We start from the raw sequence: 11,702 nt of genomic DNA, 5'->3' as shown, positions 1-11,702 counted from the left end.
GTTAGCGAAAGTACACGCACGGAATAAACTGCACACTAAGAAATGCTTGCGTTGGGCTGGAAAATTTAAGCACAAATTTAAGGCAGACCTGGACCCACTTTGTTATTGCGTTCGTGTTGACTCTGGTCAACAACCAGCGCGGTGCCGAAAAGTCAATACGACAATGCATGCTTCGCCCGCTAATCTGTCAGCGTTTTGTTCGAATGAGCCCTTTTTCTCCGTTTCACATGTCAAATGGCGACGGAGTAAATTGCAGATGCAGAAAAGAGATAAGACGATTGGTCTTGGGTCATTGGAAGAGTGCGGTCGGTCAACACATCGCCAGGGCAAGTCGTGTGCTTATATCCACACGGTCGTTTCGTTTAGTGCAGCTTACTTTGCCCCATTGTGATTGTCGGTTCTGCGTTTAGTGAAGTTACCATACAGTGAACGAGGCTTGTGTACTTCCTTAAACAAAGCTGATTTGCATTGTAGGCTAAATAGATGACTTTGTGAAACGCATTGTGTTAGGCATCGGTCGCTGTTTCCTTGTTTCTGTGTTTACTCTGTACCTTTGAAAGTGTTTTGTTGAAGCTATGTTAAAGCAATATTCAATTCCGCTATTCTTTCGTACTCATTGTTAAAATGCAAGTCTGCGTATTAGTCAGGAGATCTCTAGCTGTATATATGAAGTCGGAGTGTGTCATATTAACATTGTTGGCGTTGTGGTGTAAGTTTATTGATTGCGTTTGCTAACATAGACCACTTCACGATTTAACGTACCCATTACTTTAATGTGAGTGGTGTGAAGAAAAGTTGGTATCTACCAATAACATAAATTGTAGCCTCAAAACTGTTTATTGACTACAATGGAAGGTCTGCCGCAGCCAATTCGTCACCCACAAATCAAGTACACAAAAGTAAGTCGACCGGCAAAGTTTGTTTTGACGTAACTTTCTAGTTCTTGGGTACAGTTAACTGCCTTTTCTTTCACCAGCTGTTTATTAACAACGAGTGGGTGGAATCTGTCGATGGATCTACGTTTTCCGTTTACAACCCAACCACTACCGAAGTAATTTGTGAAGTTTCGGAGGCAAAAGAGGTAAGCTCACTTATATCGAGCATTATAGAACCCAAATTAATTTGGGTACTTACAACAAAGTCGGTTTCCTATAGGTTTAAACAACAAACCAGAAAATTAATTCAATCAACACGTTTATATTTCATTGTCAAATGGCTTGCTGTAATTTACACCAGCGCTTCCGCAGGCAGATGTCAACATTGCTGTGGCAGCGGCAAAGGATGCGTTTGTCATAAACTCGGAATGGAGGCGGATGAAGCCGTCGCAACGTTCTGTGCTAATCAATCGCCTTGCCGATCTATTGGAAAGGGATCGCCGCTACATATCGGTGTGCCACTGTTTTTTTTCCGCTTAATCTTTTTGTATCGTAACAATGTAAACCTATACATTAAGTTTACATTTTTGGGTGACTATCGGTACATTTCCACATATGAAACATATTTATCTCGTAGCTTCATAAGGCACGCATGTGGGTTATTGAGATACTTGCGCTACAGTTGGTTTGACAACAATTTGCGCCAATACATTGAGACTGACAATGTACGCCTTAGGAATGCAAGTTTTATAGTTTATTGTTTATTCGATAAGCCGCCAAAAGCGTGCACAGCGGGTTTATTCATGTGATGAATCACAACACCGCTTATACAATAGTACTGGCGATGGCTATAAAGTGCTATACAATATTTGTTATATAGTCTTTGGAAAGCCTGAACAACGGCAAAATATACAGCCGTGTGTACTCCGGTGACTTGGCCAGGTGCATTGAGACTTTTCGGTACTACGCAGGTTGGGCGACCAAACATCATGGCAAGACGATCCCCGTGGGTAAGTGTAGCAAAAATCCACACCAGACGAACGTCACGGCTTTTTTGTTATTTGTTAACAGACGGGGATTTTTTGGCCTTCACCAGACACGATCCATTGGGGGTATGCGGTGCCATTACGCCGGTCGGTTGAATATATTCCTGATAAATTATCACCAACAGCCTTCGGTATTAAAAATATGCATGTTTTTCCAGTGGAACGTGCCTTTGATTATGCTGGCTTGGAAAACTGCTCCTTGCTTGGCGACAGGAAATACAATGGTTCTCAAGCCAGCAGAACTTACGCCGTTAACTGCTCTGTATTTCGCATCGCTCGTAAAGGAAGTTGGATTTCCTGCGGGAGTGTTCAATGTAGTGCCAGGTAACGCATTTACAAAGGTTTTTTAGACGTTGCATCTATTTCACCTTGATGTCTGGGCGTGTATAATTACATGAACTGATACCTTTTAAGTTGATAGAAATGTACACAAACATTTTATACAGTGTGAAAATACAGTCCTCATATTGTTTCTCGAGAAATACAAAAACAAATGCTCCTTGTCAGGTTACGGAAAAACTGCGGGTTCGGCACTCACTCATCATATGGACGTGGCGAAAATAAGTTTTACCGGTTCGCTCCCAGTAGGTCGTATGATTCTCAAGGCAGCAGCTGATTCTAACATAAAGAAGGTGACACTTGAAATGGGCGGAAAGAATCCTCTCATCGTGTGTTCGGACGTCGACAGTGCGTAAAACCTTGTCAATATTGCAATTTGTGTCGTAAACTTGAATAACAATTGGTATTGATTTGTCCAAGACCATGGGTAAACGTAGAAGTAGTTTGACACTTCAGTTTCTTAATAGATTTCACAGGCACTAAGATGCCCACCTAAATCATCATTGCTTTCTTTTCTGGTTGTAAACATAAGTCAAACCCATGGCAATAACATTTGTGATTAAATATACCTAAATTTTCAAGCAATTAAATGCCGTAATTCCATATTAACCCTACTTTATTTGCAGTTGATCAGGCCGTGGAAACGGCGCACAGCGTGATCTTCTGCCAAGGAGGACAGGTATGCTGCGCTGGATCCAAAACGTATGTGCACGAGGACATCTACGAGGAGTTTGTTGCGAAGAGTGTAAAGCGAGCAAAGTCAAGGAAGCTTGGCGATCCCTTCGATCTTACAGTAGAACAAGGCCCTCAAGTAATTTGATAACAACAATTTATCATACCACTGTGAGATCAAATGAATGCAAAAAAAACAGATTAGCGAGGAACAACAGGAGAAGGTTCTGGCGAAGATACGCGCTGGTGTGAACGAAGGGTGTACTTTGCGGTGCGGTGGTGAAAAGTTGCCGGATAATAAGGGGCATTTCATTATCCCAGCTGTGATGACTGACGTTGCAGACGAAACAGTAACTGCCAAGGAAGAGGTAAGGAGAATTACTTATTTTCATTGCAAGCATTTTTTGGGGGAAATTAAAACAAAATCTTGTCCAGTGTTCATGCAATAAGTTTGTTAATTGTTTTTAACAAATCCCAGATATTTGGACCTGTGCAGTTGATATTCAAGTTCAAAACCATCGAGGAAGTCATTAGACGCTGCAACCGATCAGTATACGGTCTTGCAGCGGGCGTAATGACTAATGACATCAACAAAGCAATGGCAGTGGCCAAGCACATTGAAGCTGGCATTGTGTGGTGAGTATACGTGATGGTGCTGAACTGTAAGAAACACTAACTGCATACGTTTGTTTCAGGGTTAACTGTTACTTTCAGCTGAATCCCGGAGCTCCGTTTGGAGGCTACAAGCAATCAGGAATTGGAAGGGATTTGGGAGAATATGCTTTAAATTCGTTTACTGAAACCAAAACTGTGTACATCAAAGAGCCAAGTTTATGTAAATTACAACAATAACCTGTATGGCGAAGTTTTGTTAAAGTTGTTCATGAATCCCACCAATGCAATTCTTTGTGGAATTGACAAACTGTTGCTTTCTTTTGTTTTGCTTATATTGCCAAGTTAACAAGAAATTTGTCTTGAGTTTTTAGTGCTTTTTACTTTACCACGCAAAAAAACATTTACTTTTATCACATATCTCATAAATAAGTATGTTTTTGTATTTTAAATTTGCTTTTTATTTAAAACAATGGATGTTACCTGATTGAGAGCATTATCAAACTTTCTTTAACAATCTTCTGGTAATGGGTTTTAAGGCCATTTAGTTTTTCTTGTTTATGAAAATACAATTTTGGTAAAATGCATTGTGATTGGAAAATGTGTGATATATATCGTCAAGATTTGCCATTCCAATGAGGTTACAATCTCATGGTAAATCATGTGTAAGATGCAGCTATGTAAATGTGTTTTGTTTATGGCAGTAAGTTGTGGTGGTAAATCCACAAGCAGCAAAGGAATTCAGCTTACTGTTTCATATAATTTTTATTGATTATGATTTCGTATAATGATTGCTGAAGCTTTTTAATTGTTTACTTAGGTGTTTGTGGGTACACATATGTTGGTTAAAGATTGCCTAATATCTTACAAAAAGCAAGCTGTTGTTGACAGAGGGCATAAAAATGCCAATTCATGACTTTGCCACTCCGGGTCATTGTGCAAGATTTATTTGGAAACAAATTGCAGTAAAGAAGCAGATATTTTAGACTTTCATGATGGAGAACTACAAGCCTCCCATTACAAATCTTGAAGTTAAATACACTCAGGTAATATAAATTAAATATTTCTAGTGGTGAGTGTGTATGGTCAAGTTATATTTTGCCTTTCAAATACATAAGACTACTGTCAATTTATTTTGCAGCTATTTATCAATAACCAGTTTGTACCAGCCAAGGATGACGGCACTTTTCCAGTTGAAGATCCAGCAACAGGGAAAATTATTTGCAATGTTTCTGAGGCAAAGCAGGTAAAAAGTTTAAACAATTCATTTGAGCTATACTCTGCAAACATGTCATAGGCAGATATTGATGCTGCTGTTGCTGCTGCTCGCCAAGCATTTCAACTTGATTCCCCATGGAGAAAGCTTCATCCAAAGCAACGTGGAAGAATGTTGAACAAACTTGCTGATTTGGTTGAAAGAGATCTTCATTATTTGGCTGTGAATATAAACATCAGTTTCAAATACCCTGAAAATTTTTTAAATGTCAATTTAATTATGTTCATAGTCATTGGAGTCTCTAGATGCTGGAAAGCTTTACACAGCAACATATTTTGCTGAAATTCGCTCATGTGCTGAAGTCCTCCGATATTTTGCTGGCTGGGCTGATAAGGATCATGGTCAAACTATCCCTATGCGTGAGTACTAAAATTAAAACTACAGTTTTTGTGTACTACAATGGTATTATTACAGCTGATGACCTGTTTGCATATACCCGCCACGAGCCAGTTGGAGTTTGTGCAGCTATAATACCGGTAAGTTTCATTTTTTGTTAAAAAAATGTTTTCCAACAAATGTCACCAAATTTGGACCTCAAAAAATTAAATCTGGCAATGTTTCTTGCAATACCAACACCAAAGAAATGCATGATGAAGTTTTTTCTAACAGTATCTGATTTTTTTAATATTATTCAGTGGAATTTTCCACTCATAATGCTTTCATGGAAACTTGCACCTTGCCTTGCTGCTGGAAATGTTTTTGTGTTGAAACCATCTGAAATGACACCACTCAGTGCATTATACTTCGCATCACTTGTTGTTGAGGCTGGTTTTCCACCAGGTGTAGTCAACATTGTGCCAGGTACAGAAAATGCATTTTATACTTATTTTGTACTCTGCATGATAGGTTTTTCTTCACAGGCTATGGCAAAACTGCTGGAGAACCATTGGCAAGACATATGGACGTGGACAAAATAGCTTTTACCGGCTCAACTGCAGTAGGAAGATTGATACAAATAGCAGCCGCTGAGTCTAATTTGAAAAAAGTATCCCTTGAATTGGGTGGAAAAAGTCCAAATATTGTATTTTCTGATGTGGACAGTAAGTCACTATAAACTGGCAAAGAAAGCAAAACTATAATTAAATTTAACCACTATTTTAGTGGATTATGCTGTTGAAATGGCGCATACAGCAATATTTACCCACAATGGACAGGTCTGTTGTGCTGGATCCAGAACGTTTGTGCAAGAAAGTATTTATGACGAGTTTGTAAAACGTAGTTTGAAGCGAGCACAACAAGGAGCAGTTGGAAATCCCAAAGAACTAAAAATGCAGCATGGCCCTCAGGTAAGGTTAACAACATTGAATATTACATAATGACTATATGAAGAACAATTTTATGGATAATATCAATAAATAGATCAACAAGGTTCAAAAAGAAAAGATTCTTCGGTTGATACAAAGTGGTCGTGATGAAGGTTGCACTGTTTTATGTGGTGGTTCTGCTGTAGAGGGAACGGATGGCCACTTTGTCCAGCCCACCATTCTTACAGATTTACGAGATGACATGAAAGTTTCAAGAGAAGAGGTCCTTGAAATTGAATAAAACCAATTCAATGATATCTTTAGCAAAATTCAAAACAACCACATTTGAAAGAAAAAAATATGGTAAAATGGTTTTTAACAACAAGTTTTTGTTCGTTTGTTTTTTGTAGATATTTGGGCCAGTTCAACAAATTTTCAAGTTTAAGGATATGTCTGAAGCAATAAGAAGGGCCAATGACACAACTTATGGTCTTGCTGCTGCAGTTTTTACCAAAGATATTAATAAAGCTTTAACAATTGCAAATTCTGTTCAAGCTGGAACTGTTTGGTTTGTATCAACAATACCCATGCTTATATTCCAATGGGTGTTTGGTGAGCAGTTTTGAATTAATGTATGTTATACAGGGTGAATTGTTACTATGTGATGGGCCCAAACATGCCATTTGGTGGATACAAACAATCTGGAATAGGTCGTGAACAAGGCGATTATGTCCTGAAGGAATATACAGAAGTGAAAACAGTGGTTGTAAAAATTGCACCACCAACAACTTCTTAAATTAATTAATCAAAATTAATTAGGTAATTCTTTGTGCTTGTTGTTATTTATGCCCGCCATAACAATTTACAAAATATTTGTTGTTGAACTAATTTGATTTAGGAAAATTATGCAATGGACGATTAAGCAACAATGCGAAATATATTTTTTTTCAAAATTACCTTTGCATTGCCATTTTTGAACTAAACATTTTGATAAAGCCAGGCTAGTATGTGCTAACAAAACTACATTGCCAAATTATTTACAAATCCCATTTTGCCAAAGTTATGTTGTGAATTTTAGATGCAGTTTTAGTTAAATTTATCTAAAACATTTTGATTCAAAATGCAGAATAAATGCAAAACTTTTGCCTGTGTTTAGTAGGGGAATGAAAAAAAATATCAGTGGCATGTCCGGTTTGTGTATGGAAGTCTTTATTTGTGGTTTCAATTATTTTCCTACATTTATCTATGTAAAATCCACCTTTTCAAAACAAGTAGCGCATTACTGTAGTTTACGCCATATACGAAGCAATGCGACTATATCTGTATGTTGGACGAGTATTTATAGGCAATATTTCACATTTCGTTGTGATGGTTTGTACTTTTTAGTCTTTGTGAATCTTTTTAAAACAAACCTGCAATGGACCAGGACGTGGCCTTGTAACACTTGATACAAATCAATGTTTTAGCGGTAGTAAATAAACTTTTGCAAAAAAACAGAAAAGAACAGAACAAAATAAATGTTTAGTTAGATATATATTTCTTGGAATCTTGTTAAACAACTTATAATGCTCGTGGTGTTTTTTTTTAAAAAGAGTTGCAGAAGAAAAGAATAACCTACAAGGTTGTGGTTTTCAAACACGCTCGTTGTTAACAGGTTGTTGACCAACGGCAAGATATTGATCACAAACAATTGTTTCAAAAGTGAATGCAGCGAGCTTGAGCAATAAATAAAGTGCAAAAATGCTAAGGGTAGGGGAGACCAAAACACCCCCTAGATCCACCACTGCTTGTGTGTGTTCAGAATTTCAATGCTCAGATTTTGAAGACATTTGCAAAGTGGGATTAATAACCCTGTGGTTATTAGTTTCTATTACCATGACATGTTAGTTCTTTTGGTTATTGTTTATCTGTATATAGATGAAGTTTGCACATTATTTTTTCTGATTTGAGTAAAAATAATCAATACTGTTTTAAAGGAATGTGTTCACAACATTTAAAGTTGTGTTATAGTAATCTTTTAGTATTTCCTGAATTTATTGTAAACATACATGGATAATAAAGTGTAGGCCTAAGCTTGTAATGTAAATATGTAAAATATAATTAGTTGTGCCTATTGGTTGTTGTAGTTATTCCTAATGCCAAACATATTTCCTGATTTCACATAATTTCAAAGTTGAACTTCTCATAATGATGCAACAGATTCTTTTGTTTGCTTAGGTTCTGTGTGCACTGTGTGACTTGCCAATGAGTGATGATAAAAGCTGTCAAATAGCAAGGTGTGTGTTGACAGAGAAAAAGTGCTGAATCATGCTTAAAGTTTCCACATGGTAATATTATTCAGCATTTACCTGAAAACCCATCACAGTAAGGGAGGAAACACCACTGACTTTCATGATGCAGAACCACAACCATCAAAACAAAAATCCTGAAATAAAATTCACTCCGGTAAAACAAAGCAAATGTTTTTCAAGCAATTTTTTAAAACAAAAAAAAGTTAGACAATTGTCTATTCAATGATATACCATATATAAATTAACCTTTTTTACAGTTGTTTATTAATATCCAGTTTGTATGAAGTAAATGTGTAAAACATTATAACTTGTGACTATTAGTTGTTGTAGTTATTCTTGATACCAAAAATACTTCCCAATTTCCAAAGTTTTAAAGTTGAACTTCTCATAATGATGCAACAGATTCTGTTGTTTGCTTGGGTTATGTGCGCACTGTAACACTCCTCAATGAGTAATGGTTAAAGATTATCTAGTGGCTTTCAAATAGCAAGGTGTTTGTTGACAGAGAAAAAAATGCTAAATCATGACTAACCCACATGGCAATATTATACAGCATTTGCCTGGAAACCCATCACAGTAAGAGAGGAAACTGACTTTCATGATGCAGAACTACAAGCCTCCAATTGAAAATCCTGAAATTAAATACACTCAGGTGAGACAAGTCAATTATTTTTAAAGTAGTAAGTGTTAGACAAATGTATATCTTACCTTTAGATCTACACTAACTAAATTGAGCTCTTTTATAGTTGTTTATCAACAACAAGTTTGTACCTGCAAAGGACGGTAGCACTTTTCCAGTTGAAGATCCAGCAACATGCAAAGTTATTTGCAATGTTTCTGAAGCAAAGCAGGTAAAGTGATTTAAAGGGTAAGAGATTCAAGTTACATTTTACCAACCTAATACAGGCAGATATTGATGCTGCTGTTGCTGCTGCTCGCCAAGCATTTCAACTTGATTCCCCATGGAGGAAGCTTCATCCAAAGCAACGTGGAAGAATGTTGAACAAACTTGCTGATTTGGTTGAAAGAGATCTTCATTATTTGGCTGTGAATATAAACATCAGTTTTAAGTAACCCCGATATGAATTTTTGAATGTCAATTTAATTTGTGTACGTAGTCACTGGAGTCCTTAGATGCTGGGAAGCTTTATACAGCAGCTTATTTTTCTGATGTTCCATCATGTGTAGATGTCCTTCGATATTTTGCTGGCTGGGCTGATAAGGATCATGGTCAAACTATTCCTATGCGTAAGTACCAAAATGAAAACTACAGTTTTCAAATTTTACAATTGTATTATTTCAGCCGATGATCTGTTTGCATATACCCGCCATGAGCCAGTTGGAGTGTGTGGAGCAATAATTCCTGTAAGTTCCTCGTTGTTTTATCATTTTAATCATATGAATATTAATACTTTCTACCAAGCGCCTGAATACAAATAAAAAATATTCAATTATAATAAGTGCAACATGTTTATAAAATTTTCCTAACAAAGTATAGTTGCATAGAATATTTAACCAGTTTTTTTTCTGGTTAAGTAATATTTGATTTTTTTTGTTTTGATCAGTGGAATTATCCACTATTAATGCTTTCGTGGAAACTTGCACCTTGCCTTGCTGCTGGAAACGTTTTTGTGTTGAAACCATCTGAAATGACACCACTCAGTGCATTGTACTTTGCATCACTTATTGTTGAGGCTGGTTTTCCACCAGGTGTAGTCAACATTGTGCCAGGTACAGAAAAAAGGAGAAAATAAATTTTATATTTTTGTTGTACTCTGCATGACAGGTTTTTCTTTGCAGGCTATGGGAAAAATGCTGGAGAACCGTTGGCAAGACATATGGATGTGGACAAAATAGCTTTTACCGGCTCAACTGCAGTAGGAAGATTGGTACAAATAGCAGCCGCTGAGTCTAATTTGAAAAAAGTATCCCTCGAGTTGGGTGGAAAAAGTCCAAATATTGTATTTTCTGATGTGGACAGTAAGTCACTATAAACCGACAAAGAAAGCAAAACCATAATTAAATATAACCACTATTTTAGTGGATTATGCTGTTGAAATGGCGCATACAGCAATATTTTCCCACAACGGACAGATCTGTTGTGCTGGTTCCAGAACGTTTGTGCAAGAAAGTATTTATGATGAGTTTGTAAAGCGCAGTTTGAAACGGGCACAACAAGGAGCAGTTGGAAGTCCCAAAGATCTAAAAACACAGCATGGCCCTCAGGTAAGGTTACAACATTGAATGGTAAATGATGACTAAATAAAGAATAATTTTATGGATAATATCAATAAATAGATCAACAAAGTTCAAAAAGAAAAGATTCTTCGGTTGATACAAAGTGGTCGTGATGAAGGTTGCACTGTTTTATGTGGTGGTTCTGCTGTAGAGGGAACGGATGGCCACTTTGTCCAGCCCACTATTCTTACAGATTTACGAGATGACATGAAAGTTTCAAGAGAAGAGGTCACTGTGAAATTTAACCCATCTGATTAAAATCTTTAGCAAAAGTTAATGTACAAATGACAACCACATTTGGAAGAAAAAAATATTGTAAAATGGTTTTAATCAACAAATTTTTGTTGTTGTTTTTTTTGTAGATTTTCGGGCCAGTTCAACAAATTTTCAAGTTTAAGGATATGTCTGAAGCAATAAGAAGGGCCAATGACACAACATACGGTCTTGCTGCTGCAGTTTTTACCAAAGATATTAATAAAGCTTTAACAATTGCAAATTCTGTTCAAGCTGGAACTGTTTGGTAAATATAAACCTTTATTATTTAATTAATGGCAATTCTTACAAAACCCATGCTTATATTCCAATGGGTGTTTGGTGAGCAGTTTTGAACCAATGTATGTTATACAGGGTGAATTGTTACTATGTGATGGGCCCAAACATGCCATTTGGTGGATACAAACAATCTGGAATAGGTCGTGAACAAGGCGATTATGTCCTGAAGGAATATACAGAAGTGAAAACAGTGGTTGTAAAAATTGCACCACCAACTTCTTAGTTTCATAAACTGTAATTAGTCTTGTGATTCTTCCTGTGCACGCACTTTTTCAAATAACTGCTTTGACTTTGTGTGGTAGAAATAATTTAATAAAAGATTGATGTACAAGTTATATCTGCAGTTGAGAAAAAAATCTAGAATGTTCCTCAAATTATGTTAATTTCCTGTGGATGTGATTTTCTGGTATATCCAGTTCAGAAAATTTAACCCAACTTTATTTGAGAGTACTGTACATATCAAGTGTGCATTGTTTTGAAAAACACAATTATATCACAGTTTAGTAACAAAATTTTAGACAATTTTATCAAAAAAGATGTCACGGAAGTGTTAACTG

General features: G+C 36.6%; 3 protein-coding genes and 1 long non-coding RNA gene across 4 annotated transcripts; 3 read left to right on the top strand and 1 right to left on the bottom strand.

Annotated features, from left to right (window-relative positions):
- Positions 1-749: 749 nt before the first annotated feature.
- On the top strand, positions 750-4,177 carry LOC145903987 (retinal dehydrogenase 2-like). Its single transcript, XM_082992187.1, has 11 exons — positions 750-899; positions 977-1,081; positions 1,248-1,388; positions 1,756-1,885; positions 1,947-2,008; positions 2,080-2,245; positions 2,429-2,608; positions 2,887-3,071; positions 3,133-3,300; positions 3,411-3,568; positions 3,628-4,177. The coding sequence occupies exons 1-11, from the start codon at positions 849-851 to the stop codon at positions 3,782-3,784; spliced, it is 1,503 nt and encodes a 500-aa protein (XP_082848313.1). The 5' UTR covers positions 750-848; the 3' UTR covers positions 3,785-4,177.
- Positions 4,178-4,520: 343 nt separating this feature from the next.
- Positions 4,521-8,318, top strand: LOC145901656 (aldehyde dehydrogenase, mitochondrial-like). Its single transcript, XM_082989414.1, has 11 exons — positions 4,521-4,590; positions 4,686-4,790; positions 4,842-4,982; positions 5,050-5,179; positions 5,235-5,296; positions 5,456-5,621; positions 5,681-5,860; positions 5,922-6,106; positions 6,180-6,347; positions 6,475-6,632; positions 6,710-8,318. Exons 1-11 carry the CDS (start codon positions 4,537-4,539, stop codon positions 6,858-6,860), a joined length of 1,500 nt encoding a protein of 499 aa, XP_082845540.1. The 5' UTR covers positions 4,521-4,536; the 3' UTR covers positions 6,861-8,318.
- LOC145901659 (uncharacterized) lies at positions 6,150-9,791 on the bottom strand. Its single transcript, XR_014402562.1, has 5 exons — positions 9,470-9,791; positions 9,253-9,400; positions 9,127-9,192; positions 8,413-8,987; positions 6,150-6,350 (listed from the first exon to the last, which is right to left on the bottom strand). It is a non-coding gene; the product is annotated as an uncharacterized LOC145901659 (long non-coding RNA).
- On the top strand, positions 8,954-11,700 carry LOC145901657 (aldehyde dehydrogenase, mitochondrial-like). Its single transcript, XM_082989415.1, has 11 exons — positions 8,954-9,007; positions 9,102-9,206; positions 9,262-9,402; positions 9,474-9,603; positions 9,659-9,720; positions 9,921-10,086; positions 10,156-10,335; positions 10,397-10,581; positions 10,654-10,821; positions 10,956-11,113; positions 11,221-11,700. The coding sequence occupies exons 1-11, from the start codon at positions 8,954-8,956 to the stop codon at positions 11,366-11,368; spliced, it is 1,497 nt and encodes a 498-aa protein (XP_082845541.1). The 3' UTR covers positions 11,369-11,700.
- Positions 11,701-11,702: the final 2 nt, after the last annotated feature.

Source organism: Ascidia mentula, chromosome 5 (assembly GCF_947561715.1).
Source record: "Ascidia mentula chromosome 5, kaAscMent1.1, whole genome shotgun sequence".
Classification (NCBI taxonomy): Eukaryota; Metazoa; Chordata; class Ascidiacea; order Phlebobranchia; family Ascidiidae; genus Ascidia; species Ascidia mentula.
This window is presented reverse-complemented; position numbering and strand designations above follow the sequence as displayed.

Excerpts from the sequence above, each read along its gene's own strand:
- LOC145903987 (XM_082992187.1), top strand. The coding sequence starts at position 849 with ATGGAAGGTCTGCCGCAGCCAATTCGTCACCCACAAATCAAGTACACA. Across the intron at positions 1,886-1,946 it reads TGGCAAGACGATCCCCGTGG|ACGGGGATTTTTTGGCCTTC; the intron begins GTAAGTGTAGCA and ends ATTTGTTAACAG. Across the intron at positions 2,246-2,428 it reads AGTGTTCAATGTAGTGCCAG|GTTACGGAAAAACTGCGGGT; the intron begins GTAACGCATTTA and ends GCTCCTTGTCAG.
- LOC145901656 (XM_082989414.1), top strand. The coding sequence starts at position 4,537 with ATGATGGAGAACTACAAGCCTCCCATTACAAATCTTGAAGTTAAATAC. Across the intron at positions 5,861-5,921 it reads TGTATTTTCTGATGTGGACA|TGGATTATGCTGTTGAAATG; the intron begins GTAAGTCACTAT and ends CCACTATTTTAG. Across the intron at positions 6,633-6,709 it reads GTTCAAGCTGGAACTGTTTG|GGTGAATTGTTACTATGTGA; the intron begins GTTTGTATCAAC and ends TATGTTATACAG.
- LOC145901657 (XM_082989415.1), top strand. The coding sequence starts at position 8,954 with ATGATGCAGAACTACAAGCCTCCAATTGAAAATCCTGAAATTAAATAC. Across the intron at positions 9,008-9,101 it reads CTGAAATTAAATACACTCAG|TTGTTTATCAACAACAAGTT; the intron begins GTGAGACAAGTC and ends GCTCTTTTATAG. Across the intron at positions 9,604-9,658 it reads TGGTCAAACTATTCCTATGC|CCGATGATCTGTTTGCATAT; the intron begins GTAAGTACCAAA and ends GTATTATTTCAG.